At 43.8% G+C, this 26398-nt stretch overlaps 1 protein-coding gene across 1 annotated transcript in view; it reads left to right on the top strand.

The window, feature by feature from the left end:
* Window positions 1–26398, top strand: part of AGBL4 (AGBL carboxypeptidase 4) — a 966914-nt gene that overhangs the window by 104329 nt on the left and 836187 nt on the right. The window contains exon 3 of the mRNA XM_075286245.1: window positions 20426–20550. Coding sequence (XP_075142346.1) covers window positions 20426–20550 — 125 coding nt within the window. The remainder of the gene's footprint in view (window positions 1–20425; window positions 20551–26398) is intronic.

Below are 26398 nucleotides of genomic sequence, written 5' to 3' on the forward strand. Positions count from 1 at the left end.
CAAAATCACACAAAAAATCATCAATGGAAATTAACCAATGAAGGCCTGGATTTGGAGTCATCCCCAAAATTAAAGTGGAATAACACACTACAGGTTGATCCAACTTTAATGTAATGTCCTTAAAACAGGGGTAGGGAACCTTCAGCTCTCCAGCTGCTGTGAAACTACAACTCCCTCCATTCACTTCCATGGGAGTTCCAAGAACAGCAGAGCAAGTAGCATGCTGGGAGTTGTAGTTTTGCAACAGCTGGAGAGCCGTACATTAAAACATGTGAAAATGAGGCTGAGTAGTGTGTGTGGCCTCCACGTACCTGTATGACCTCCCTACAAAGCCGGGGCATGCTCCTGATGAGGTTCCGGATGGTCTCCTGAGGGATCTCCTCCCAAACCTGGACCAAAGTATCTGACAACTCCTATAATATGGTGGAATATAAATAGACATTCAAGACACTTGGACATCTGCCTCGGATTCTTCTTGATTTTTTCACCCTCTGTGTCCCTATGGCAGGGCATCGGCATTCTGCTCCTTATCACTTCAAGATGAATGGGCCATCTCACCTTGCGTGTCCTGCAACTGAATCAGCCACAAAATCCACGTCAAGATTGAGGAAAGACACAACTGGAGGCAGAATCAGGGCGGAATCGGACAGTGATTTTTGGTGGAATCCGCCCCACAGTCCTACGTGAAAACTTACTCTGAGAATGACTTAGTAACGTATGCGGTATGTTTCCTGAAGTCTACTGATGGTGCAGGCGTAGGGTAAAACTTTTAGAGCTAATTTTTATTTACAACTTCGGTATAATATTTGGCCAAGTTTATTTTTTTTTTGGGTGGGGGGAGGGGGAATCTTCATGCAATTTTCCAAAGTAGTAAATCGGATCTGGTGAAATATGTGCAGAAGTTCTGTCCTTCAGTCACGTCGCTGGAAATAATGTTGTTTACCAGGATTACATGTGTCAGTCCTTCATAAATAAGATAAAATAAGTGTATATAATTAAAGGACTCATTCTGCACAGAAAGCTTATTTCACTAAATATTTACACCACTTAATATTCAGTCGTGATGCCAAAGCCGTATTTCTGCCAAGAGAAAATGATGTATTATTATTACCCATAGGCTTTAATAAAAATCTGCCATGTCCTTCCTGTGTAGCGTCTTTCTTGTTGGATACTGACACCTATACACATAGCGGGGTCGGCCATTTTGAATTGTCAACCGATGTTAATGCTGACCAGGATCAAGTGAGAAAACGCATAGAATGTCACTTAAAGGCAGAATTGGATTAGCATGTCCTATAGGCATATCAGAGATGTTGACATTGGTTTGGTCCTAAAAGCGGCTTCACGTGTACATCAGTGTATATCTCATAGAAATAGACCACTGATCTTAAAGGGGTTTCCAGAGTTAAGGTGTCTATGGGTTATCTTTAAGATAGGCCATACATACCTAATAGGTAGAAGGTTCACAACCGGCCACAAAGAGCCCCTATCAGTAGGCGCCGAGCTATATTGACAGTGCCCGGGCTCCATGAATGGGACGGAGCTTTCTGCTTTCGGCCCTGTTTTCTTTCACCCCCCACCTCCCATCCCACTTATGGCCTATCCTGGCCATACACTTTAGAATTATTTTGGACAAACCTGGCAATTTTGTATGTACACACCTAATGTGTATGGGGGTATCCCCTCCAATGGCAGATGTCAGGAGAGACAGGGATAGGGCTGACACTTTTGTTCACCGCCACCACCTTTTGCACTCTTGTAATTAAAACCGCGTGCTTGATTGGATAAACCAAGCATGTCTGTGTATGGGGGGAGTCAGAAGGAATAGCTCCTGGAGAAACCAATGAAGATTTTCAAAGATCTACTCATATCATATACTTCCTGACGCCGCCTTGAGTGGCTGCCTCGATACAGAGCTCCAAGCTGGGAGCAACCTCTATTCTGAAATTTCCCCATTGTGGGACTATTAAAGGATTATCTTATCTTATCATGTCTACCCTTCATAACAGACTGCATTTAGTCAATGGTCTATAATACCACTTTTGAACTGGCCCACCAATGTACCAGAGGATCCTATGGTGGACCCAGACTCTAACATGATAGTGGTCCAGCAGAAGACTCCCACAGTTTAAGGGTACTATGGTGTATTTTTAGGGATTATTAGAGGATGGGCCCTCTAATTATGTTTTTTTTGTGCAGCCCATTAAAACTAATTCCTGGGGTTGAGCCGATCTTGAGATTTCAGGATTGTATTTAAAAACCGATTTCTAATCTTTTTCCAGCCGATCCCAATTGCGATTGTGAAATTTGCTCAGGATCCGATCTTTCCCATTCCCGATTGCTCAACCCTAGTTATTTTATGTTTATGGAGTAGGGTTGAACCGATTTTCAATCATATCCAGCCAATCCCGATTGTGAAATTTGCTCGATCGCCGATCGGAATCCGATCTTTACCCGATCCTGATCGCTCAACCCTACTCATTCCATAAAATATCATGTTCCTCAGTCACTGGGATATAGTTATTGGGGGTGTAGAATTACCACTTTCACCTGCTCTGTGGTCCCCGAGGGAGGCAACAGCCACGTAAAAATAAGACTCTAATATTTTAATGGACAAGATAGCTGGGGGGCCATATCATAGATTTTGCATTGTGGCTCAGGATCCTAAACTTACTCATAGAAAAACGTTAAATTCTAAAATGTAGAGTCAGAAAGATTCATGTGCAATTCCGAAATCCTCATTGATTGGTTACTTCCCGAGAATTTAGGTAAATCGTTCGCCAATACATTCGTAAAAGGCAAGGCTCATCTGAATTCTTCTCTTAGACAGTTGTGGTTTCAGCGCTCATTATACGGGCTAGTCATTCACACTGTGAAAGGCACCGGCGTCTCGGAAAGTTCACGTGCAGGCAACAACACATTGTTACAAATTAGAGTCTCCTTTCCAATTCCTGGTAAAAGCATTACAAAGTAATCACGCCCCGCACTGAGTGCACTACCTCTGGGACCAATAAGTGTAAATAAAAAGGGCTGCAAGCCGGCTGATAAGTTGTTGTTCCGTAGATAACGCTCTTTTTTAGCAGAGTGTTTGACCTTTCCCTTCATACTGCCTCAGGCTTGTCTAAGACCCTCCAGGTCTGCTTTTCATTTTTAAATCCTCAGTGGGGATGAAAAATGTGTGACTTTTGAGGGATTCTCGAACAATTCTGTATTACGTTACTTTCTCCTTTTCTGCTGGCCACAGCAGTGACTGTCATATTATACTAGTTTCCAGAAATGTCACTTTTTTTTCTAACCAGGCTAGACCGGCTTTTTTATTTTAGAGGTTGGGGCTATTCCATGAAAAATATTAATGAAATAAAATGTAAAATTTGAATTGTATTTTGTATTTAAACACATTTTAAAAAATTCTATCTAGAGTAGGGTTGAGCCGATCTTGAGATTTCAGGATCAATTTTAAAATCCGTTTTCCGATCATTTTCTAGGCGATCCCGATCGTCAAATTTACTCAATCATTGATCAGAATCCGATCTTTTCCGATCCCGATCGCTCAACCCTAGTTACTTTATGTTTATGGAGAAGGGTTGAGCCGATCTTGAGATTTCAGGATCGATTTTAAAATCCGATCCTGATTGTGAAATTTACTCGATCGCCGATAGGAATCTTTTCCAATCTCGATCACTCAACCCTAATCCAGAGTTTCTCAATTCATAAACATTTTTAGCGCCACGCACTATTTGAGCATTGTACCCTATCCACTGTAGGCTGTAGTCACATGACCATGGTCATTTAGTGGACACCAATCTATTGGTCCATTTTTGATGGCCGTTTGTGATCAGTTTTGAACAGACCCCCCCCCCCCACACACACACACACAAAGGACAGATGAATTTCACCGGCATTTTTTTACCCAACCCACGGATTCATTTTTGATGGCTGATACACATCTGTTTTGATGACCATTAAAATGGATCTGTTGACTTCTTTTGGAACCATGTAGTCATTGGAATGGTAATTTTATTTTACTGTGAATGACCACATTATAACTCAGGGCAGTGGAATGGATGTGTCACAGAATAACATTGTATTTAGAGGATCATTTTACCTGTAGAGAGAGAAAGGGTCGTCAGTACAGGACTTTACAAGGACTGCATAGAGAAAGGGTGTCTGTGGTAAACCAGACAGCAGACGGCTTGCAAGCAGTTGCTTGTTAAAGGACTATGGACACAGGACAAGGTATATGTGTCCAATCGCCAGTTTCGCTAGTGATTACGAGAATGAGGGGACGCAATGTAGCCTCCTTAGCAATGGAGAGCCAGTAGGCCTGCATGATTGACTTCTATGGGGCTATGGGTGCAAGCGAGTCCAGCCAGCCCCATGGAGGACTTTGTGTCCGCAAAAAAAAACAAAAAAAAAACGGACTCCAGATTTGTCCCCCTTGTGTTTCATATACATATATAATGGGGACACCAACTTGAAATTGTCAAAACGGAAAATTACTTTCTAGTCAACTGATAGCGTTGCCGAGTAGCCATACTTCAGCTATCCCTGATGTAAATGTGGTTTATAGGCGATGGACCCCCATAAAATTCTACTCTGTACCATAAGGTTATTTTTAAAAACATACAGTATATAGTCAGTGGATGAGAAAATCACCCGTTTAGGAGATCTACATAATTACGTGCATTTCCATGCAAATTTCCGTTTTCTGTCTGTCGAGATAACAGAAGGGAAACAGTAATGGCAAAAATGAGTTGCAAGCTTCCTGTTATTGCACAAAACGATCATTCACAAACCTTGGAGAGTGCTGTACGTTCCAAGAAGTCATAGTTAATCTTCAGTCTGTCAATTGGTGGTGATTTAGTTTCAGTCCTACGTTCTACGTTGTGTGTGATCTGAAGTTCCATGACTTTTTGGAAAATCAGTTTTCTAACCCAACTTTACGAGCGCTCCCATTGAAGTGAATGGGAAGTGTTTAGAAGCGCTCGCGTGTATGGCTCGAAATGAGCCGAGCGCTTACGCCGAGTGCAGGGGCCCTTACAGACCCTGGGAAGACCTGATGGGTTGACAACAATTACCCACATCTGAAGCTCGCATCCACCGAGACACAAAGCAAACTCAAGTATACACTGAGGCAAACACCCAAACACTAGCCCAACAGCTTAGTGGCAAAGAGAACAACCGCAGGACACCGACTCAAATCCCCAACGAACACCATCAAAAATACACAACAACGTATTAAACAACTCAGATCCTGACAGTTAATTGATGTGTTGCCTCATTTTGTGCAGTGGTAGAGTCTTATCTTGAGTTCCCTCACTTACAATGTAGCAGAATTAAACAGCCTATGATATGTATGTATCTTTTCCAGCAGCCTCCTCCTTCCCTCCCCTCTCCTTAGACTTCTATGTAAAAAAGTAACTCAGCTTGATAAACAGAGAAAATCACATGACATTGTTTCTTACATTCACCTGTACTATTCATTTGGGAAAAGTTGTTTTTACTCCGTCTCGTTTCATTTCTCAGACATTGCTCAGATCCGGCTTACGAGTTTCTTACGTGATGGCACATTGTGGTCATGCAGAATACCGCCGTATCAAGTTGTCATTATAATTGTCAGTATCACAGTGAAGGGCCTTGTCTATTTATGCTATAAAAACCAGCAGGAGGGGAATACGATGGCTCTTACAGGTAATTTGGAGATAGAGGCTTATCGATTGCTCCCTAAGCTCCAGGGCTTGTTTCCATGGAAAAAAAGTAAAATTCTTTTATTTTATTTTTTTGTATTAATTTGAAGTACAATTATGAAATCTCTATTTTCTGTCTGTATTCAGCAGTTTTATAAATAAAAGCAAATATGTTTTCATTAATGTTAGAAATATTGATTAATAAAGAGTTTATTTATTGGTAATTAAAAGAATTAAAAAAATATTAAAGCTAGAATGTGGGAAAATGCTTGTTAAAGGGCTATGAACACTTATCTTATCCACAGGACAGGGTATACGTGTCCTATCCCCTAGTGATCAGGAGTATGTGGAGACTCAATGGCCCCCTAAAGCCTCCTTAGCAATGGAGAGCCAGTAGGCTTGCGTGATTGATACTCCATTGACTTCTATGGGGCCATGGGTGCAAGGGAGTCTAGCCAGCCCCATTGAAGTGAATGGAGCACTGGTCATGCGTCCAATCCCCTAGTGATCAGGAGTATGTGGCGACTCAATGGCCCCCTAAGAACTCCTTAGCAATGGGGAACCAGTAGGCTTGCGTGATTGATACTCCATTGACTTCTATGGGGCCATGGGTGCAAGGGAGTCCAGCCAGCCCCATTGAAGTGAATGGAGCACTGGTCATGCGAGTGACATTGACAAGGAGGCCACCAACATCTGATCGATGGAGGTCTGACAACCAAGATGTAGATACGTATGGAGTCTGCAGCAACTCTTCTCTTATTCACATAATAGGGGAACATCTGAAGCCCCTTCTACTGTTTAGGGGTGGCACTGGGTCACTACAGATCCGCGCCTATAACTTGACCAGCGTTGTCTCCTGCTTCCTTATATCTCTATTGCTTCCGGTATCCGATGAGATGAGTGGGGACTCCAGCTGGTCAGATACTTTGGGAAGGACCATGAAGACCACCTTTACTGTGGTCCTTTAAGATTTGGCACTAGCCATATGAAAGCAGAATCAAAGTAGTAATAATTATGAAGTGAGACCATAACTCAAGTGTGAACAAGGGGCCGATCACAGTATTTTCTATAGTAAATAAATGGATACCACACGGAATCTTGGCAGACACATTATCAGCAATTTGATGTAACAAAAGATCCTAACGAATCATAATACATCATGATATGTCAGAAATGATCCATTATATCTGTCATGGATCGTATACACATGGAGCTTCATCTATGCCTCAAGCGCCATTATAACTGGAGTCAAAGGGATTGGACGGAGGGAGCCCTTAACTTCAGCCACCTTCAGCCCACGGATGTCATAGTGGTTGACGGGTTTGTCTCCAAGAAACTCACCGTGTACCAATCCCTACAAAGGGACTACACCATGGCCACCTACCTGGAGAGAATACGCCACCCCAAACACAGACAGACCCTGAGCCGGTACAGACTGAGCGCCCACAACCTAGAGATAGAGACGGGGCGATACAGGCAGCACTGTGACCAGGGGGCCTAGAAGACGAGACCCACTTCCTGCTACACTGCACCAAATACTCAGCTGTGAGGGCCGTCTACTACCAAAGACTCTTTGCCCACATCCCAGACTTCATATCTGCAGACGAGAAGAGGAAACTCTACATCCTACTGGGAGAAGAAGAGGCCACCGTGGAGATCGCTGCCCAATACGTGTCCAGCTGTCACCAAATAAGAGGAAGATGAGACTCCACGGACTATTATATTTATCCCAATACACCCGCCCCACCCCACCCCCACCTCCCCATATAGCGGTCACGAACGAAGAGGAAGATGAGACTCCACGGACTGTTATACCCCAAACCAACCGCCCTGCCCCACCCCACCTCCCCATATAGCAGTCACCAACTAATAGGAAGATGAGACTCCATAGACTGTTATACCCCAAACCACCCATCCCACCCCCCCCATACCCACCCGAATCCAACTCCCCCCCCCCACTTTACTAGCTTTGGCAATGCCAAATATCTATTCGGACATGCCAATAAAGCTTTTTTTGATTTGATTTGATGTGTCTCCACCCTTGTATATCAGGATTGGTGGGAGGAAGGCCCTATATAACAATAGTCTATTTTTCGACTTCTTCTTCATATACAACCATTGTCCTAGATGGGGCTTCTTTACTATAAGAACAATGAAGCTACGGAAGTATTTGCCACATGATCAAGGGAATAGGTTCTAAAGCTATCCGATGGGATTCCGTCCCGTCCAGTTTCATAGGGGCTGAGGGCAAAAACTCGGCGGCACACAGCAGACACGGGGTGCAAGTATGAACACCGCCTAATTTGGGATTAATGTAATCAGCCTCATAGGGGTTTTTGCCTTCCTGTGGGCCAACGTATTACAGATTGGACGCAATGCAATGGACCTTGCTAACCATGTAGCTATGTGACTACCGTGAGTTGAATGACTCTACCGCCTATAGGTTGACATACCGTAGGATGTGACATAAGGTGCGGACACTGTTATATGGGGATTTAACCTAGTATCATTCAGAAGTGGACATCGCACAGATGGTTTACAATACTAAGTGCATGACAAATGGAAGACACGGATGAAAATGAATTCCATTAATTTCGTCAAAACAGATGGTCCGGGCCACAGGACGAAAGGCCAATTATCCGCAGATGCCGGAGTCATTCAAGAACGGCTACTAGGAGAACAGAAGCAGGTTGGAGCTTGACATTCATAGCACACGATAGACCTCAATGTCAGCGGGAGCACATTATACTTTATACACACTGCAATATCTACGGACAATCTGTTATTACCATGAGCAGAACGGATACCAGTAGCAATGGGTGATAAATGTGTAGGAGATAGATTTACACTTACTACTTAGTGACAATGAGGAAGAGATTAGCAAAGCCAAAGGCTACATAAGTTCTCGCCCTTTGTTATACCTTGAGAAATACCTCGAAGAAATTCCTGTATAATTTGAATATAAAACCAAAGTAACTACCCCTTATAACATATACAGTAGGCTCGCTGCTGTGCCCCAAAATTTGTGTAGCAGCTTATTCTGCTACACAAATCCCAGTGATCTGCTGTATTTGTTTGAAGAACTGGCAGCAAGTGTTCCATTCCTCTACAGTGCCTCAGCAGGAGACATGAGGTATTGCAGTGTCCCCATTGAAATCTATGTGTGAAGTCCTCCACAATGAGAGGTGCTTTTAATAATCATTTTACATTTTAGCAAATAGGTGTAACCTCTTTGCCCGTCCGGGCTTTGGCGTCATCATCCGGGCGCATGCTGCGGCACAGGAGGCGTGTTCGACTGTGATTTTTTCTTTTGGGTTCTTCTCGCATTGTCTGAACACTTTCCTAGTCTTTCACCTTGGTAATTGATTTCCCACCACACCCATCTCCTTCACCGTCATTTCCCTCTGCTCCTCTAATAGTTAATTTTAGCCTTTCCGTTTGATTGACAGCCGACCTTCCTATCAAGTCCAGGGCGGGTTCTTCCTCCCTATTTATTCTTGGCTCACATTCACATTGGTGCTTGCTATTGCCTTGTGCATGCTGGCTTTTCTCTTGCTGTTTTTTCTTGTATTCTGATTATTGACCTCTGACTTTCCCTATAGACTATTCTTTTGGATATCGATTTTACTCGACTGTTACCGACCCTTTGGCTAGCTGACCTCCTTTGTTGTTTTTTGTCTTGTCCGCGTTCCGTGTGTCACGTATTTAGGAAGGGTTTTGTCATCCAGTTGTTGCCTATTACCTATGGGATAGGACCGGCAAGCAGGAAGGGACAGTGTGGGATTTCAGACCAGGGCTCACGGTCTCTTGTGCCCCTCCCCCCAGGGTTCATCTACAGCACTGGGGAACTGCTGTCTGGCACTTCCCGAACATGAAGTCAAGACTTCCGAATATGGTACTCAATATTGGGTTTCTAATCCAGGCAAATCTTTTTAGGTGCAAACAAAGAACAGCACAGAAATAGGATAATACAACCTTAGCAATTCTCATATAAAGATCTAATTCAACCATTACGTTCACCATAAACTGGAATTAAAAGGTGATTATGGGTTACAATATTAATAATAATAAAAATAATAATAATAATAATAATAATAATAATAATACTATTATTATTACTATTAGTATTATAATTGAATAAACTATCTAACTTATTGTATAACATTATTATTATTATTATTATTAATAATAACAATAATAATTTTAATAATAATAATAATAATAACAACAACAACACTATTATTGTTATTATTATTGAACAAACTATCCATCTACTTATACAATATAAATCAATAATTGCATAATATCATATATAATAAATCATTTTATTTTGAAACCGGAGTCCGAGTCGGTACGTTTTTCTCTGACTCTTCCCATGCCTCCTCAGCTCTGTTCCTTACAAGCCTTGCCATGGCCTCCCTTGCATTCAATGTCCGTCATCTTCCATACGTGCCAGTAAATCCTCACTGTGTAATTCCGACTGCGCCCCACCTGCGTTCCTATAAATACATAACAGCCCTGTAATAACACCTAGCACAGACGAGACTGTAACAGTCTTACTAATATCCTTACTTAAGATGCCTTACATTTATAAATAACAGAAATTAAGAGCCCGGGGTGACAAGTGCAGGTAGGAAGAATGGCAGCGCTCTGTAATAAGGGAAGGTATTATTATAAAGCATTCACAGCCATATAGTCCGCCGCTTGCACTGAACTATATGGGCTTTCAGATTTCTACTCCATACATTATTTATCAAGCATAAGGATCCATTTTAACCCCATTACTTTGAAGCTTCCTGTTTTTTTTTTTCCTTCCACGATGCTCCTTTCCATTTAGGATAATGGATAGTGGCCTGTTGATAAGGGGGCTCTAATGGCTTAGTATGGCGGTGTATGATCTCATCAGACTCATTGGGGAATGAAGCTTCACATCAGCACAACCGCAGAAGGCAATTACAGGAGCCGAGCTATCAATATGCAAACCTGCTCTAATCGCCGCCTCGTATAGGCTGTGATCAAAGAGCAACAATAACTTTTTTTTTTTTTTTTTTTGCAACGTTAAAGCTTTTATTTTGTATTTATCCCACGGTGGTTTCCATCTAATTGCTTACAAATGCCGACATTAATACAGGTATTATGCCTATTGAATATCGTAGAAAGTCATATTGTGCAGAGGCTGGAGGCGGTATAGATGACTTCCACATAAAGACAACCTTTACATATTTAACTATGGCATACATTACATCGCAACGCAAAAAATTGATTCTGTCCAATGAACCTTTGACCTTTTCTGCAACACCTGGAATTGATTTTAGAATGGGTGGGGGTCAAAATGGAAGCCAAAATATAAGACTTAACATGAAGGGGTCACCGGAATGGAAAAAACCCAGCTGCATTTTACAGTGTCGGTAAAGTGAATGAGATTTGGGTGGATCCACATATTGCAGAAAAAAACATGGCGGAAAAAACAACATCTTAAATAAAAAAAAACGCAGCACGTCAATTTTAGGGTCTGTTCAGATCACGTTTTTCACATCCGCATTTTATACTTTATGGGATCTTCCAGTTTCCACATTAGGTTTCCATTCATGGGGTCCCCAAGCGGACCCTACCAACCGAAACCCAAACGCAGGGGTGTACTTGTTGTAAAGGATGCAAAAAATGGATGCAAAATAAAGGATGCAAAATGATGGTCATTGCTTTACATAGACATCAATGTTAAAGAAAATAATAATAATACTATATCCTGTAATTTTCACTCTGTCCACTAAACCTAATAATAGACAGATTTTCTTTTCAGCAGTCATCTCATGTACATTACAAATAGTGATAGATAATAACACCTGTACAGATAACACCACTGACCCATCATTATTTACTGCATAAGACATGACTAGAAAGATCTCCCATAGACTTCAATCGGCTTCAGACTATTGCTGTCTATGGCCATGGCCATCCTGTAAAGCCCATTGCTAAATGCTGTTAACAGAGCACAGGAGAAGCTCAGACAAGATGGCCGCCTCCAGAGTCACGTATATAAAAATAGAATAAAAAATCTACAATCAAAGGTTATATTTCAATATCTGTTTTTTTTTAATTTTTTTCAAAAATAATTAATTGGCCACACATTCCTTTTAAAGGGATATTCCAAGGCTACGATATTGACTCCAATCCCTCTTCTCAGACCAGTCACATGCTTTGGACGTTTGGACATGCTGCAATTCCAATGAATTAAACAGAGCTGCAATACCAAGCACAGCCACTATGTAGTGTATGGCGCTGTGCTTGGTAAGTAGTGAAGAGGTTGCTGTAATGAATCTGATATTCCCTATAAGGGTGACTGTCTCCTCTCCTGACCTGTCTGTTTTACCAAATACATATATTGCATATTAAATACTTATGTTCTTCAATTCCTCTGTTAGTCTTCCAGGAAATACATGAATGAATTGACAGCCCAATGTCACCGTTCCCTTTGCCAAAGGAGTCTGTATTTACACAGTGTGACTCTGATCAGACAGCGCCACCATGTGTAGGGGTAGCCCCCTGACTAAGGACCTGTACTTGGGCCTCAGCGGTGACATGGGCATGCTCAGCATAATGATGTCATGACGCTCGTCGTGCCCATGTGACCTCTAGCGCTTACCCTGAATGTATGACATCACCAGGAAAGCACCGGAAGCCGTGAGGAGGCTTAAAAGAGGTAAGGGACGAATGGGATTAAGTTGGTATTTTTTACCTCCCCTGGGCCTCCACTTATTATATACTGCAATGAGGGGGCAACAAGGTGGCTCAGTGGTTAGCGCTGTGGAGCATTGAAGTCCTGGGTTTGAATCCCGCCAGGAACAACATCTGCAAGGAGTTTGTATGTTCTCCTCGTGTTTGCATGGATTTTCTCCCATTCTGCAAAGACTTACTGAGAGGGGAAAAAAATGTACATTGTGATTCCAATATGGGGCTCACAATCTACATGAAAAAAAGTTATTATATACTACAATGTGGCGGCCATTTTCGTACGCCCTAGACTAAGTTCATCAAAAAAAGCAAACAATTTTGAATATTTGGGTCGCACCCGGCCCCTCCCGAGCCCACGCCTGCCGCATCACCCCACTATCTGCTGACGACGCAGTCACTTCCCATCGCCCCTTTAAATGTCTACTATGACTGTACTTTTTTGAAATCTCAAGCTGTTTTTGGCAGTAAGACAGCGGTATCAAAATACACCAATCTGCTTCATGAAATATTTAGATCTTAGATGTGCTGCTAAAAAATGCTGATATACTGTACCCTTTTATGTCCTGGCCTTCTGCCAATTCCTAATTGGACTTCAATGGGCTTGGCTGCTCATCCGTTACCCAGCGGGGGGCATCAATGAGCATAGAAACAACCTCTCCTAATAAAAAGAATTGCGCGGGTCATGCTGCGGGAGGATCGCAGGGAACTTTTTTTTTTGTTCAGCACCGTGTATTTATAAATTTTACTTAGAGAGCCCTAAGATGACTTTTTACATAATTATTGTATCCCCATGAAATAATTCTCAAGCATTTTTTTAAACTGCCCCTCTGTTACTCCTCCTAGAAAATTTTTAATACAATAAGAGCCATAGGGCTGACATTGTCCAATCAGTGTTGAGTGTACCAGATGGTGTAGGGACACCGCAGACATTGTAGGGTGTAGGGACACCGCAGACATTGTAGGGTGTAGGGACACCGCAGACATTGTAGGGTGTAGGGACACCGCAGACATTGTAGGGTGTAGGGACACCGCAGACATTGTAGGGTGTAGGGACACCGCAGACATTGTAGGGTGTAGGGACACCGCAGACATTGTAGGGTGTAGGGACACCGCAGACATTGTAGGGTGTAGGGACACCGCAGACATTGTAGGGTGTAGGGACACCGCAGACATGGTAGGGTGTAGGGACACCGCAGACATTGTAGGGTGTAGGGACACCGCAGACATTGTAGGGTGTAGGGACACCGCAGACATGGTAGGGTGTAGGGACACCGCATTTGTTGGGTGGGATAGGAAAAAATACAATACGGCCACTGTAAAGCCTTATCCGCATGACAGTGCCATTTGTCACGGCCCTAAAGTCGGTTGTGTTGGCCAGGTTCAGTTCCATGGATGGGATCTTTTCACACGTGAATAATGTGATGGCTGTTTTTGAAATGACCTTTATAAAACCCATGAAAGTCTATGGGTCTATTCACACAGCTCTATGTCCATTTTGATCAGTTTTATGACATGCGAATAGACCGATTCACTGCCTTTGGTTTCTGGCACTGACTGTGCACAGGATAGTACTGATACAGTATCAGATCAGTTGATTTTGTTTTTACCATATACTAGATATATGAATGGGAGTGGGCTTCAGTTCCAGACACCACCACTACAGTATATGGAGCTCTGTACACTGTCTACAGCTGCACAGCCCCCCAATGTAGTGGTAGTGCCTGGTGCTGCAGCCCCACTCCTATTCCCGTGAATAGAAGTAGGGCTGCTACCAGTTGTATACCTAATCTTCTGGTGGCTTAAACACTTGATCAGGATGGTGTCCAGATGTTAGATCCTGACCAATTGGAACTGGTGATGCTGCCACCTACAATGAACAGTGTCCTCATTGTAGTCAGTAGTTGCGTCATAAGGTAATAGGACTAGGATACATACCCAACCCCTTCTTCCTATGCTCAATGAACATTTTGTACAGTATATGGAGCTCCGTACAATGTGTACAACTCCTAGTCTGTACAGTCCCCCAATGTAGTGCTGGTGCACGGTACTGCAGCCCCACTCTATTCACTTGAATAGAATTAGGACTGCTACTAATTTATACTTAGTGTTTTGGTGGACGAAACACTTGATCATGATGATGGTTGAGAGCTTGATCCTGACCAATTTGTTACTGATGACCTACTGTCACCTACAATGAACATTGTCTTCACTGTAGTCTGTACAGTCCCCCAATGTAGTGGTGGTGCCTGGTACTGCAGGCCACCTACAATGAATATTGTCTTCACTGTAGTCTGTACAGTCCCCCAATGTAGTGGTGGTGCCTGGTACTGCAGGCCACCTACAATGAACATTGTCTTCACTGTAATCTGTACAGTACAGTCCCCCAATGTAGTGGTGGTGCCTGGTACTGCAGGCCAACTACAATGAACATTGTCTTCACTGTAATCTGTACAGTACAGTCCCCCAATGTAGTGGTGGTGCCTGGTACTGCAGGCCACCTACAATGAACATTGTCTTCACTGTAATCTGTACAGTACAGTCCCCCAATGTAGTGGTGGTGCCTGGTACTGCAGGCCAACTACAATGAACATTGTCTTCACTGTAATCTGTACAGTACAGTCCCCCAATGTAGTGGTGGTGCCTGGTACTGCAGGCCACCTACAATGAACATTGTCTTCACTGTAATCTGTACAGTACAGTCCCCCAATGTAGTGGTGGTGCCTGGTACTGCAGGCCACCTACAATGAACATTGTCTTCACTGTAGTCAGTAGTTGTGCTGTAAGCTAATAGGACAAGGATATACTGTATATCTGCCCAGTTCTCCCTGAGCTCAATGAACTTTCTTTATTTAATCAAAAAGTAAAAATTGAGATTAAAATTGAGAATTTCCCATAAACTTGAATTTTTTTATTTTTTTTAAATATTTTTAGGCAAAATCGCTCATCCCTAATATATTTATATTAAATGACATTTTGTTCGTATTAGGGCATATCGAAAGGCTTATCTAAAAGCTGATTCCGGTGCCAGTAATTAAAGTGTAAGTTTTCTAGAGTGTGGAAACAAGAAGTGTTGTCATGGGAACAAAGACAGAAAAGCTCTTCTCACAGAAGGTCTGTTACTGTAACCTCTCATAACACCGAAATAAGATATTAAAATATTTTAGACTCTATTGGATGTTTTGTATGTTTCATTGGATGTTTTCCTTTATACTCCCCTTATAAGCACGGGTTACATTGCTACAAAGGTGAAGGATTTTTGGAGGATCCGTCCTTGAAAGGATTGATTGCTGTTAATTATTTCTGCCGGATAGGACTTATTATTACTACTTCGTTATTGCTATACTTGTACTGCTGGCATGGACGGCGCCAGTCACATACTGTACTCATAAGTTTGTTATTGTATATTAGATACACTGTTGCAATTAGCTCGCATTTATCTCGCATGAAACAGATTTGATTCATATCATTTGGCAGAAATAGATTTGGCTTTCTAGCTCTTGAATTTAATCATAATTTTGCAAGTTCTAACCACTTACTGCCTGAAATGGTGTTACATTTTGTAGGTGAGTCACGCTTGTGCGGAGCTGAAAGCGAAGAATATTTTGGTGATGATTTTGTGGGTTTTCTATTTCATCTTATTTAAATCATGAGGAATTTCGGGGCAACAAGTGTTTGAGATTGTATGGACATGTCAAGTGGAGTTGAGCTAAAGATAATTCAATTACAATTGTATCCTTTATCTATAGATGAGATGGAAAGGGAACGTGTTGTCAGTGTCTTATCAAAATAAAGGAATATATATATATATGTTTTTTAAATATAATATAATAATAAATATTTATTATAATAAAGAAATCAAAAAAGAAAATATTTTAAATATACAATTTTTTTTACATTTTTTGCTGATTTATTTTAGGTTATCCATATTCGATAAAATGTTGTAGTTTTCATAGGTATGCAAAAGAAGAGGTTTATGAAACTGTCTAATAGTAAAAATGCATTTGTTACTCTATCTGTTGAGAGAAGGTGACAGGCAGAGTGTTGGAGTCCTGGTATATCAGTCCCAGATTTATGACGTATGTATGGTCCAGTGCAGGTCTTGTGTAGACCTCAGCTCAGGCTTGTTACTGGGCTATAAAAGGCTGCAGATCCTGCCCGTCAGAGCAGATCCTGGGAGCGAGAGGATGCGCCAGAGTCTTTCCTGAAATGCTGAGAGCCTGCTGAGACCGTACTAGGATACTTTGTTTTATTTGTGTTGTTGATAGTAAGCCATACGTATAGTTAGTTTTTTACTGTTTAGTTAGAGCTCGGACGAGCAGGGTTTTGTTTTCTGTTGTGCTTGAAGTTAAGGTTGTGTTTTATATTTGCTTATTCTGTGCCTGACATGAAGAATTATTTATTTTTGCTGTTTTCCAAATAAACGTATTTGGATCAGACATCTTGTCCCTGTATCTGACTGTTTGGGCCACATCATTCAGTCTATATAATGCTCTTATATAATAAAAGAGGTGATTGGTTTCTATAGGATAGGGGATAACTTGGAAGATCAATGGGAGTCCAACTGCTCAAACCTCCACTGATCAGGAGAACAAGGCACCTTTGTCCCCTGTTCTGAATGGAATGGTGGTGAGCACATTGCTCCATTCATTTCATTGGGAGCACCGTATATAGCTATGATATGTCCAGTGCTCCTATTAAAATTAATAAAGTGGCCACTGCTTTCTTCAGAAAGGGGAATGTTCTTCTGCTTGTAGGATGACCTTTCCTTTTATATCACATTCTATCTTGACTGTGTAGACTGGGACAATGTCAGCAGAGTCATCTGAAAATCATTAGAACACAACAGAGTATAGATGATGCTTTAACTATAACAAAGTAACAATTAAAGGGATTTATGACCCTAAATACATTTTTCAAACTGATGACTTATCCACAAAATAGGTCATCAATATCCAATATATTGGGGGGGGGGGGTCACTCAGCCTTCGGGCCCCAGAAGCTACACCAGTGGCGGGAAGCAGAAGCAACTCTTCTCCTATTCAATTCACAGGAAAGAAGCTGCAGCCCCTTCACTATATATCAGTAGTGCACCCACTTACTTGAATAGGGGCAAACTATTTTGACTCCCCATGAACTGCAATAGCTTCCAGCGGTTGGAGGATGCTGGGACAGCTGATCTGTACAGGGTCCTTGGTGTTAGACCCCTATCGATCAGATCCCATGGACAGGTCATTAGTACGAAAAATGCATTTGGAGCACGAAAACCCCTTTAACATCAGTTATTATTGCTCATGTGTATGGGTGATAAATGACATTTATGGCGAACGCCCCTTTAAGAAACCGGTAGATTTTCTGCAACTAAACTTCTCCTTTAAACAAAGGTTGAACTACTTTCGACATGGGGCCTCAAAGTATTACTCTTATGTTTAGTTCTGCTCCAACTTAGATGAACATAAAATTGCAGTGGAAAATCACAATAAATATACTTTATTTCTCACCAGGACCCTTTTGCAAATCAACATTACTGAATGAGCCTTCATTCAATGAAATGCACATAGCAAAAGCATTAACTTCAATCACATGTTTAATGAGGATGACCAAGCGATAATTATATTTTATAGAAGCCATTTGCTGAAAATGAAAGTCAAGAATATTGGTCTGAAATAAGCCAGTTTATCACACATAACCATTTATTCCCAGGAAGGCAGAGATAGCTGGAAGATCATTCACTGTCGTCTCAAACCTTCTCTACCCGCTCCTCAGCACAGGCGGGGATTGTTCCTTCATCTGCTTTTATGTAGATTTGGTTTATATCTTTTATGTCCTATTATTTTATTGCATATAGACCTTTCACTATTACATTAGATCCCAACTTTATTGGATAACTAAATCATGGCTGGCCACTCTTCACGCCCTGCAGATAGATAGGTTAGTGTCACCAGACCCAGCATATCACCCCAGCCCTGCAGATAGATAGGTTACTGTCACCAGAACCAGCATGTCACCCCAGCCCTGCAGATAGATAGGTTACTGTCACCAGAACCAGCATATCACCCCAGCCCTGCAGATAGATAGGTTACTGTCACCAGAACCAGCATATCATCCCAGCCCTGCAGATAGATAGGTTAGTGTCACCACACCCAGCATATCCCCCCAGTCCTGCAGATAGATAGGTTAGTGTCACCAGAACCAGCATATCACCCCAGCCCTGCAGATAGATAGGTTAGTGTCACCAGAACCAGCATATCACCCCAGCCCTGCAGATAGATAGCTTAGTGTCACTAGACCCAGCATATCACCCCGACCCTGCAGATAGATAGGTTAGTGTCACCAGAACCAGCATATCACCCCAGCCCTGCAGATAGATAGGTTAGTGTCACCAGACCCAGCATATCACCCCAGCCCTGCAGATAGATAGGTTAGTGTCACCACACCCAGCATATCACCCCAGCCCTGCAGATAGATAGGTTAGTGTCACCAGACTCAGCATATCACCCCAGCCCTGCAGATAGATAGGTTACTGTCACCAGAACCAGCATATCACCCCAGCCCTGCAGATAGATAGGTTACTGTCACCAGAACCAGCATATCATCCCAGCCCTGCAGATAGATAGGTTAGTGTCACCACACCCAGCATATCACCCCAGCCCTGCAGATAGATAGGTTAGTGTCACCAGAACCAGCATATCACCCCAGCCCTGCAGATAGATAGGTTACTGTCACCAGAACCAGCATATCATCCCAGCCCTGCAGATAGATAGGTTAGTGTCACCACACCCAGCATATCACCCCAGCCCTGCAGATAGATAGGTTAGTGTCACCAGAACCAGCATATCACCCCAGCCCTGCAGATAGATAGGTTAGTGTCACCAGACCCAGCATATCACCCCAGCCCTGCAGATAGATAGGTTAGTGTCACCACACCCAGCATATCACCCCAGCCCTGCAGATAGATAGGTTACTGTCACCAGACCCAGCATATCATCCCAGTCCTGCAGATAGATAGGTTACTGTCACCAGACCCCGCATATCACCCCAGCCCTGCAGATAGATAGGTTAGTGTCACCAGAACCAGCATATCACCCCAGCCCTGCAGATAGATAGGTTAGTGTCACCAGAACCAGCATATCACCCCAGCCCTGCAGATAGATAGGTTACTGTCACCAGACCCAGCATATCACCCCAGCCCTGCAGATAGATAGGTTACTGTCACCAGACCCAGCATATCACCCCAGCCCTACAGATAGATAGGTTAGTGTCACCAGACCCAGCATATCACCCCAGGCCTGCAGATAGATAGGTTAGTGTCACCACACCCAGCATATCACCCCAGCCCTGCAGATAGATAGGTTAGTGTAACCAGACCCAGTATATCACCCCAGTCCTGCAGATAGATAGGTTAGTGTCACCAGACCCAGCATATCCCCCCAGTCCTGCAGATAGATAGGTTAGTGTCACGAGACCCAGCATATCACCCCAGCCCTGCAGATAGATAGGTTAGTGTCACCAGAACCAGCATATCACTCCAGCCCTGCAGATAGATAGGTTACTGTCACCAGACCCAGCATATCACCCCTTCCCTGCAGATAGATAGGTTACTGTCACCAGACCCAGCATATCACCCCAGCCCTGCAGATAGATAGGTTAGTGTAACCAGACCCAGTATATCACCCCAGTCCTGCAGATAAACACTAACCTACCTATCTGCAGGGCTGGGGTGATATGTTGGGTCTGGTGATACTAACAAGGGGTCGATTTTGTAGCACGTACATTATATTACAAAAATGTGGTTGCTCTCCTCTAAAAACAGCGCCACACACCATTGGTTGTGCATTGAACTGGATGACACTGACCTGCAGTACTACATTCAACCTGAGTACAGATTTGGTGCAGCTTTTTTGGGAAAAAAACGGTTTCTAAAAAAAAAGGTTTATACCATTGTATTTGCTTTTCCTGTTTGTCATCTAGTGGACACTACTTTACTACTGTCCATTCTCTTGGACTAGGTAATCTCGGCAGGGTGGACTATATCTCGGAATTTGAGTATGACCTCTTCATCAGGCCGGATACCTGTAATCCTCGATTTCGTGTCTGGTTTAACTTCACTGTGGAGAACACTAAAGAATGCCAGGTAAGCAATAATCACAGTATCGGCCTTTCCTTGAATTTCTGTGTTCAATATCCAAAATAGTCTGAAGCCACCAAGACCGTACAACGAACCTCAAGATGTCCCTCGCTTTGTTTTTTGCCACACATTTATTCAACCCGCTCGTCTTGTATCGTAATGAAAGTCTTTACGGAAAGTTGTCATGTCAATATTTGCTGAATTATCTGAAAACTTTGCTTATGCCGACATTTTTATGCCGTTTGGATGGTCTTGCACTTTTTACTATTTCGCTGGAATGACTGGCTCGGATCGATAGTTGATAGCATATAACAAATACAGCACTTGGCTTGCAATTTTTTCTTGTTTGGTTGACATCTTCCTTTGTGGCGGATCTTGTCCTAAAAATTGATCTTTATTTTATAGTTATTGAGCAGTAAAAAGTAGCTGTAGGTGACCTTCAGTGGACACAATGTTTATGTCCCTTATAAGAATGTCAAGACTCGGTTCATTGAGAAATCCTCTCTGGATGGAGACGTCTCCCATGGACATTAGCATATAGAAATTATTTTAGTACTTCTGCTCATGGTATGGAGTGTAACAGGTTAAACGTCAAGTTCTACTTTGCTACATGGCTAGGGTTGAGCCGATCTTGATATTTCAGGATCGTTTTTAAAATCCGATTTCCGATCATTTTCCATACGAACCTGATCCCGATCCCAATTCCAATCCCAATGCAAGCCAATGGGATTTTTTGATGATCGAAAATCATATTGAAGGCTTCAATTTTTGGACTCCACGCTGTGTAGTGATTAAAAAATCCACCGGCTACTTAGTCCCCCCCACTTACCTGCACAGAACCGCTGCTGCCTCCCCTCCTGGTGTGTACGCCACTCCCCAGAGCTCCGGGTGCCCCCGCCTCCCTAGGCTAGTGTGACTGATGCTGGGAGAAGGCGGGGCTTGTTGTGGCTTAGGAGAGTGTGGGCGGGTACAGCGCGGGGAGACGTGAGTGCAACGCTCCTGTTACCCCTCCCTCATGTCTCCCGCCTTCTTCCAGCATCAGTAACACTAGCCTAGGGAGGCAGAGGCGCACACGGCGCTTTGCCGGTGTATGAAAGAGAGGAGAGGACAGAGAACAACGACCCGGAGCTCCAGGGAGCGGCAGCGGTTCTGTGCAGGTAAGTGGGTTGAGCGATCAGGATATGAATTCCAATCCCGATCTTTTTAGGTGGGATCGGAACCTGATCGCGATCGTGAAATTTACTTGATCGATCGGGATCCGATCTTTTCTGATGCCGATCACTCAACCCTAGTTATGGCAGCCCGATGATCTTACTGCAAGTTAAAGATGTCAATGTACGGTCATGGTGTTCTAGTCAAAGAGTTTTTATTTTTGAAAGTTTGAGACTTAAAAGGTTTGGGTAAAGGTTTTAGTATGGTAGGTTCACGTTGTTTGCTCTCCATTGTCTGGTCCACCAGGGCTTTGGATCTCTTATTCTTGGTGCTAGTATATGCTTCATATTTTACCTGCATAGATTCATGGCATATATTATGGTGAAACCACCATAAGGCTAAGACCCCACGTTGCAGAAATGCAGTTTTTTTGGTGCAGGTTTTTTTTATTTTTATGTTTTCTTTTGAGCCAAAGTCAAGAATGGGTACAAAAGGAGTTGGAAATCTATAGGAAGTTCTTATATTTCTACCTTCTGCTCAATCCACTCCTGGCTTTGGCTCAAAAAGCGCAAGAAAATTTGCAACAAAAAAGGTACAATATTGGGAGGTCTTCAAACATTTTTACTCACCTTCCACTATCTCTTTTGGTCCTCCTAATAGAGTTCAGCTTCCATGGTTGTGACGTCACCAGGAGAGCGCCAAAACCTCCACTGAGCCTCCATTCTTGGGTATAATAATTTACCACAATGCATTTCATGATGGCCATATTAGTTCATTCAAGATGACTCCCCGATTGTTCGGTTTCGTAAAAAAAAAAAAACATAACAATTTGGGATAAACTCAGCTTGTGACAAGACCATTGACCCATCTCTAAAAGAGACCAAAGTGATACCAATGGCCACTCATCTGGATGCGCTTCCAACAACCGATCTGTGGGGTTCCCAAGATATCAGACCCCTGCCATTGTATTAATGATACCAGGATAAATCAGAATCATGTAACTCCCAGAAAACTCTTAGAAGAAGGGGTATAACTTTAAGGGTCCATAAGCCTTAGGGGGTCCATAAGCACTGGCATCAGTATTAATATTTCAGCTTCCATCTGGCCCATAAGCCAAGGAGACCCACAGATTCCCCGAACCACACTAAGGTGGATTAAACTCCTTAGCACCCGTAACGATCACGAATTCGCCATAGCAATGAGGTAGGGGGCCCCAGGCAAAAGATTACACCCGTGCCCACAAGATTTTAGTTACACCACTGCTTTCAAGGTAGAACTTTTTGAAAAGTTGCTCAGAATTGTATCCATAATGTACAAACAAACGATTCTATGACTTGACGGTTCCGGGCAGGCAGAGGATCACGTTCAGCCCTGTTTATATCGTCTTTTATAGTCTTTTAGTAAACAGGCTTTTTAGTTGCTTTGCTTTGAGTTTGCCCTCTGTCTTTTTGAGTCTTCAGGTTGGCATATATTATACGATAATGACAGGGTCGTAACAGGCGTCTACACTGTCACTGTCACTGTCACTTCCGATGTTCAAAAAGCTTTTATGATCAGAGAGGAGAGAAATTCAATCCTATTTCCATCTAAATAATGCAACCTTCTATGTACCTGTTAGATAAAGGTAAAAACAATACATTTTTCTGTAGATTTCTACGGCTTTACGCTTTTTTTTTACAATTGGTTTCTTCGGCGCAGTCCTTAAGAATGAACAACATGAAGGAAAAAACTATAATCGGTTCTTTAGTTATAGTCATTTTTGGCCCTGTCCACACTGGTGTTTTTGCCAGTTTGTCAAGGTTTCCGGCATTTTTGACAGTAAGAACACTGTGGTCTTCAACGTTACCCATTTTTATGGAAAAAAAAAGGAAGAAGAAAAATAGCAGAACATGGACAAAAAACAAAGTCACTCCATTATAAGTCTGCGGGGTCTTCTGGTATTTTTTGGCACACAGCTTTCCTAAGGGCCTGCGCACACGATGTAACTTGTGTCAGCGCTTCAAAACAGAATCCCATTGACTTCAATGGGTTCCGCCTTACGCACGCTACACATTGAGATCAATGGGAGGCTTTTTAACCCATTGATTTCAATGTGTTACGCGCGTTAAACGGAACCCATTGAAGTCAATGGGATTCTGTTTTGAAGCGCTGACTGTGACACGAGTTTACGTGTCAGAATGAGCACTGTGTTACATCGTGTGCACGGGACATAAAGGGTGGCATCCATAACAGATATTTTTTTTATTAATATAATACCTGAACCACGTTCATCAAGATTAATGCCCATGTGAATGGAGTCTAAGGCCGTGTTCGAACGGACTACCGAACGCATTGGCAAGCGGTGTACAGTGAAAGCACACGGACCCCATAGACTATAATGGGGTCCGTGTGCTTTCCGCACAGTCTCCACATGGAACATTTGGACAGTAAAGTAGTTCACGATCTACTTTCCTGTCCGCATGACTCGTGCGGAGACTTTGCGGAAAGTACATAGACCCCATTGTAGACCCCGTTGTACAGTGAAAGCACACGGACCCCATAGACTATAATGTGGTCTATGTACTTTCCGCACAGTCTCCACATGAGTTGTGCAGACAGGAAAATAGATCGTGAACTACTTTACTGTCCGAATGTTCCATGTGTAGACCATGCGGAAAGCACACGGACCCCATTATAGTCTATGGAGTCCGTGTGCTTTCACTGTACACTGCTTGCCAATGCGTTCGGTAGTCCATTTGGGGGGGAAGGGGGTTTCCCCATGCCGACTCCCTTGAACGGATTACCGACGCAGATGTGAATGAGGTCTTAGACTATTAGCTGCCTCCTTTGCAGATTCTATCAAAAATGTTGGACAAAATAATGCAGTTCTTGGCTGTTTTATCTAGTAAAATTTTAGACCGGATGAAACCCATAAGATCCCATCATAGTTGTGTGTGTCGTGCACTTCCATTATTTTCGTTGTTTTGCTCCTATAGCAGGGCAGAACCATGGAAATCACTGGTGTAGATATCAGTACATCCTATGTAATGTGCCCTTTAGAACTGTCTGGAAATAACAGGAGTTGGGACCTCTCGTGTTGCCCCTCTCGGAAACGGCCTCGACCATCTCCTAGACTATTCAACCTTTAACGGGGTTGTCTGGGCTTATGATCGACTGATTTTGTACCGACTCTCGGACTGATCAGCTGTATGGAGCCACTTCTGGTACCCGTCCAGTATACAACATGGGGCTAGATGCAAAAAATGGTAAAAGCCCCTGGCGCCTACAGCTTAGTTCCCATTGACGTCAGTAATAGCTGAGATGCAGTGAAGGCGCCAGGCCCGCTGTACAGCAGAGCTTTCATGCTTTCGGCCCTGTATTGTTTACAGGGTGGGTGCTGGAAGTGGTTCTGTACAGCTGATCGGTCTGGGGGCTGAGTGTCGGTCCCATATTGATCTGGTTTTTATAGCCTATCCTAGTGTCTTACTCTGAATGTCAAAAATAGGAACAGTCCAAAAAGTAGTAAAACCAAAGGAAGGGCCGGAGCTGGAGCATTCAGCATAGGCCCGCATGACAGGGATTTTGCAAGTCATGCAGGTATAGGTTTTGCTACAGGGGTTAATATTTTGGCGGGAGTGGGTTTGTTTGGGGTTAGTGGCCGGTCAGGGGTGGGTTTGTTTACCATAAGGGGGGCTATTTAGTGTTTGTCCCTTCCCAGCCCCTTGTTCACTCCTCACCTGGAACTTTCCCCAGCGCTGTCATGTCGGACGAACAAATCCTGCAGGACTCCATCCGGCGTCTCTCTGCCCTTCATGGAGCGGCTTGGCTGCGCAGCACTTTGATAGCGGCCTTGCCTGATTCACCTCCTGATGTCTCGTCCCCTCCAGCGGTGCCCCCTCCGGCTGCTTCATCCAGACCCGCCAGGCCGTCACGACCGCCGCAGCGCCTCAGCCCATCTGCCTCTCCGAAGCGTCGGCGCCGTGCCCGGAGCCCCTCAAGGGACCCGCCGCCTCCTGCAGCTGTCTCCGATGCGCAGACCTCCCGAGGTGAGACAGTGCGGAGCCGGCGGAATCCATCCGCACGGCGCCATGGCTCCCCTACCTCCGCGGTGGTCTCCGGCCTAGCTGCTTCAGCCCCTCCTACTCCCGGCGTGGTGACGTCAGCGGCTGCGTCGGGATCTCGCGATGCAGCCGGGCCTTCTGCAATTCTGGCCCCGCCCACCGGAAGACGCCGATCTGACGCCATGGCTACGGAGGCGGAGCCTCAGGATCGCGAGCTCCGCCTTCCAGAGCGCTCTCCCTCCACATCCCGACCCTCTGCAGGCCCAAGCCAAAGGATTAAGAGAAGGGCTGCAAAGAAATCTCGTGCAGCGGCTCGCCCACGGGGGGCGGAGTCTCGGCCTGCATTGTCCCCAGTGCCAGCTGACCAGCGCTCCTCTACACTGCCTGCTGCCCATCAGGATCCGGCATCTGAGCTTCAGCATCGTCACCCACAGCGGTCCACTACGGCCACGCTCCAGGAGCCAGATCTTCACAGACCTGTCCGCGGCGGCCGCCGTGCCTCCCACCATCATCACACCAGGTCTCCTCCTTCCTCCTCTGATGATGAGGTCGACTACCGGGATTTGGGCCACGTTCCAGACGAATCCGGAGCTGCGGCTGCCTCGGCGCTCCACCGGAGCCAGCCTGGTGAGTCACACCACCCCCTTCTTTCTTTGCGGTCA

This window comes from Leptodactylus fuscus, chromosome 9 (genome assembly GCF_031893055.1).
Source record: "Leptodactylus fuscus isolate aLepFus1 chromosome 9, aLepFus1.hap2, whole genome shotgun sequence".
In the NCBI taxonomy this organism is placed as follows: Eukaryota; Metazoa; Chordata; class Amphibia; order Anura; family Leptodactylidae; genus Leptodactylus; species Leptodactylus fuscus.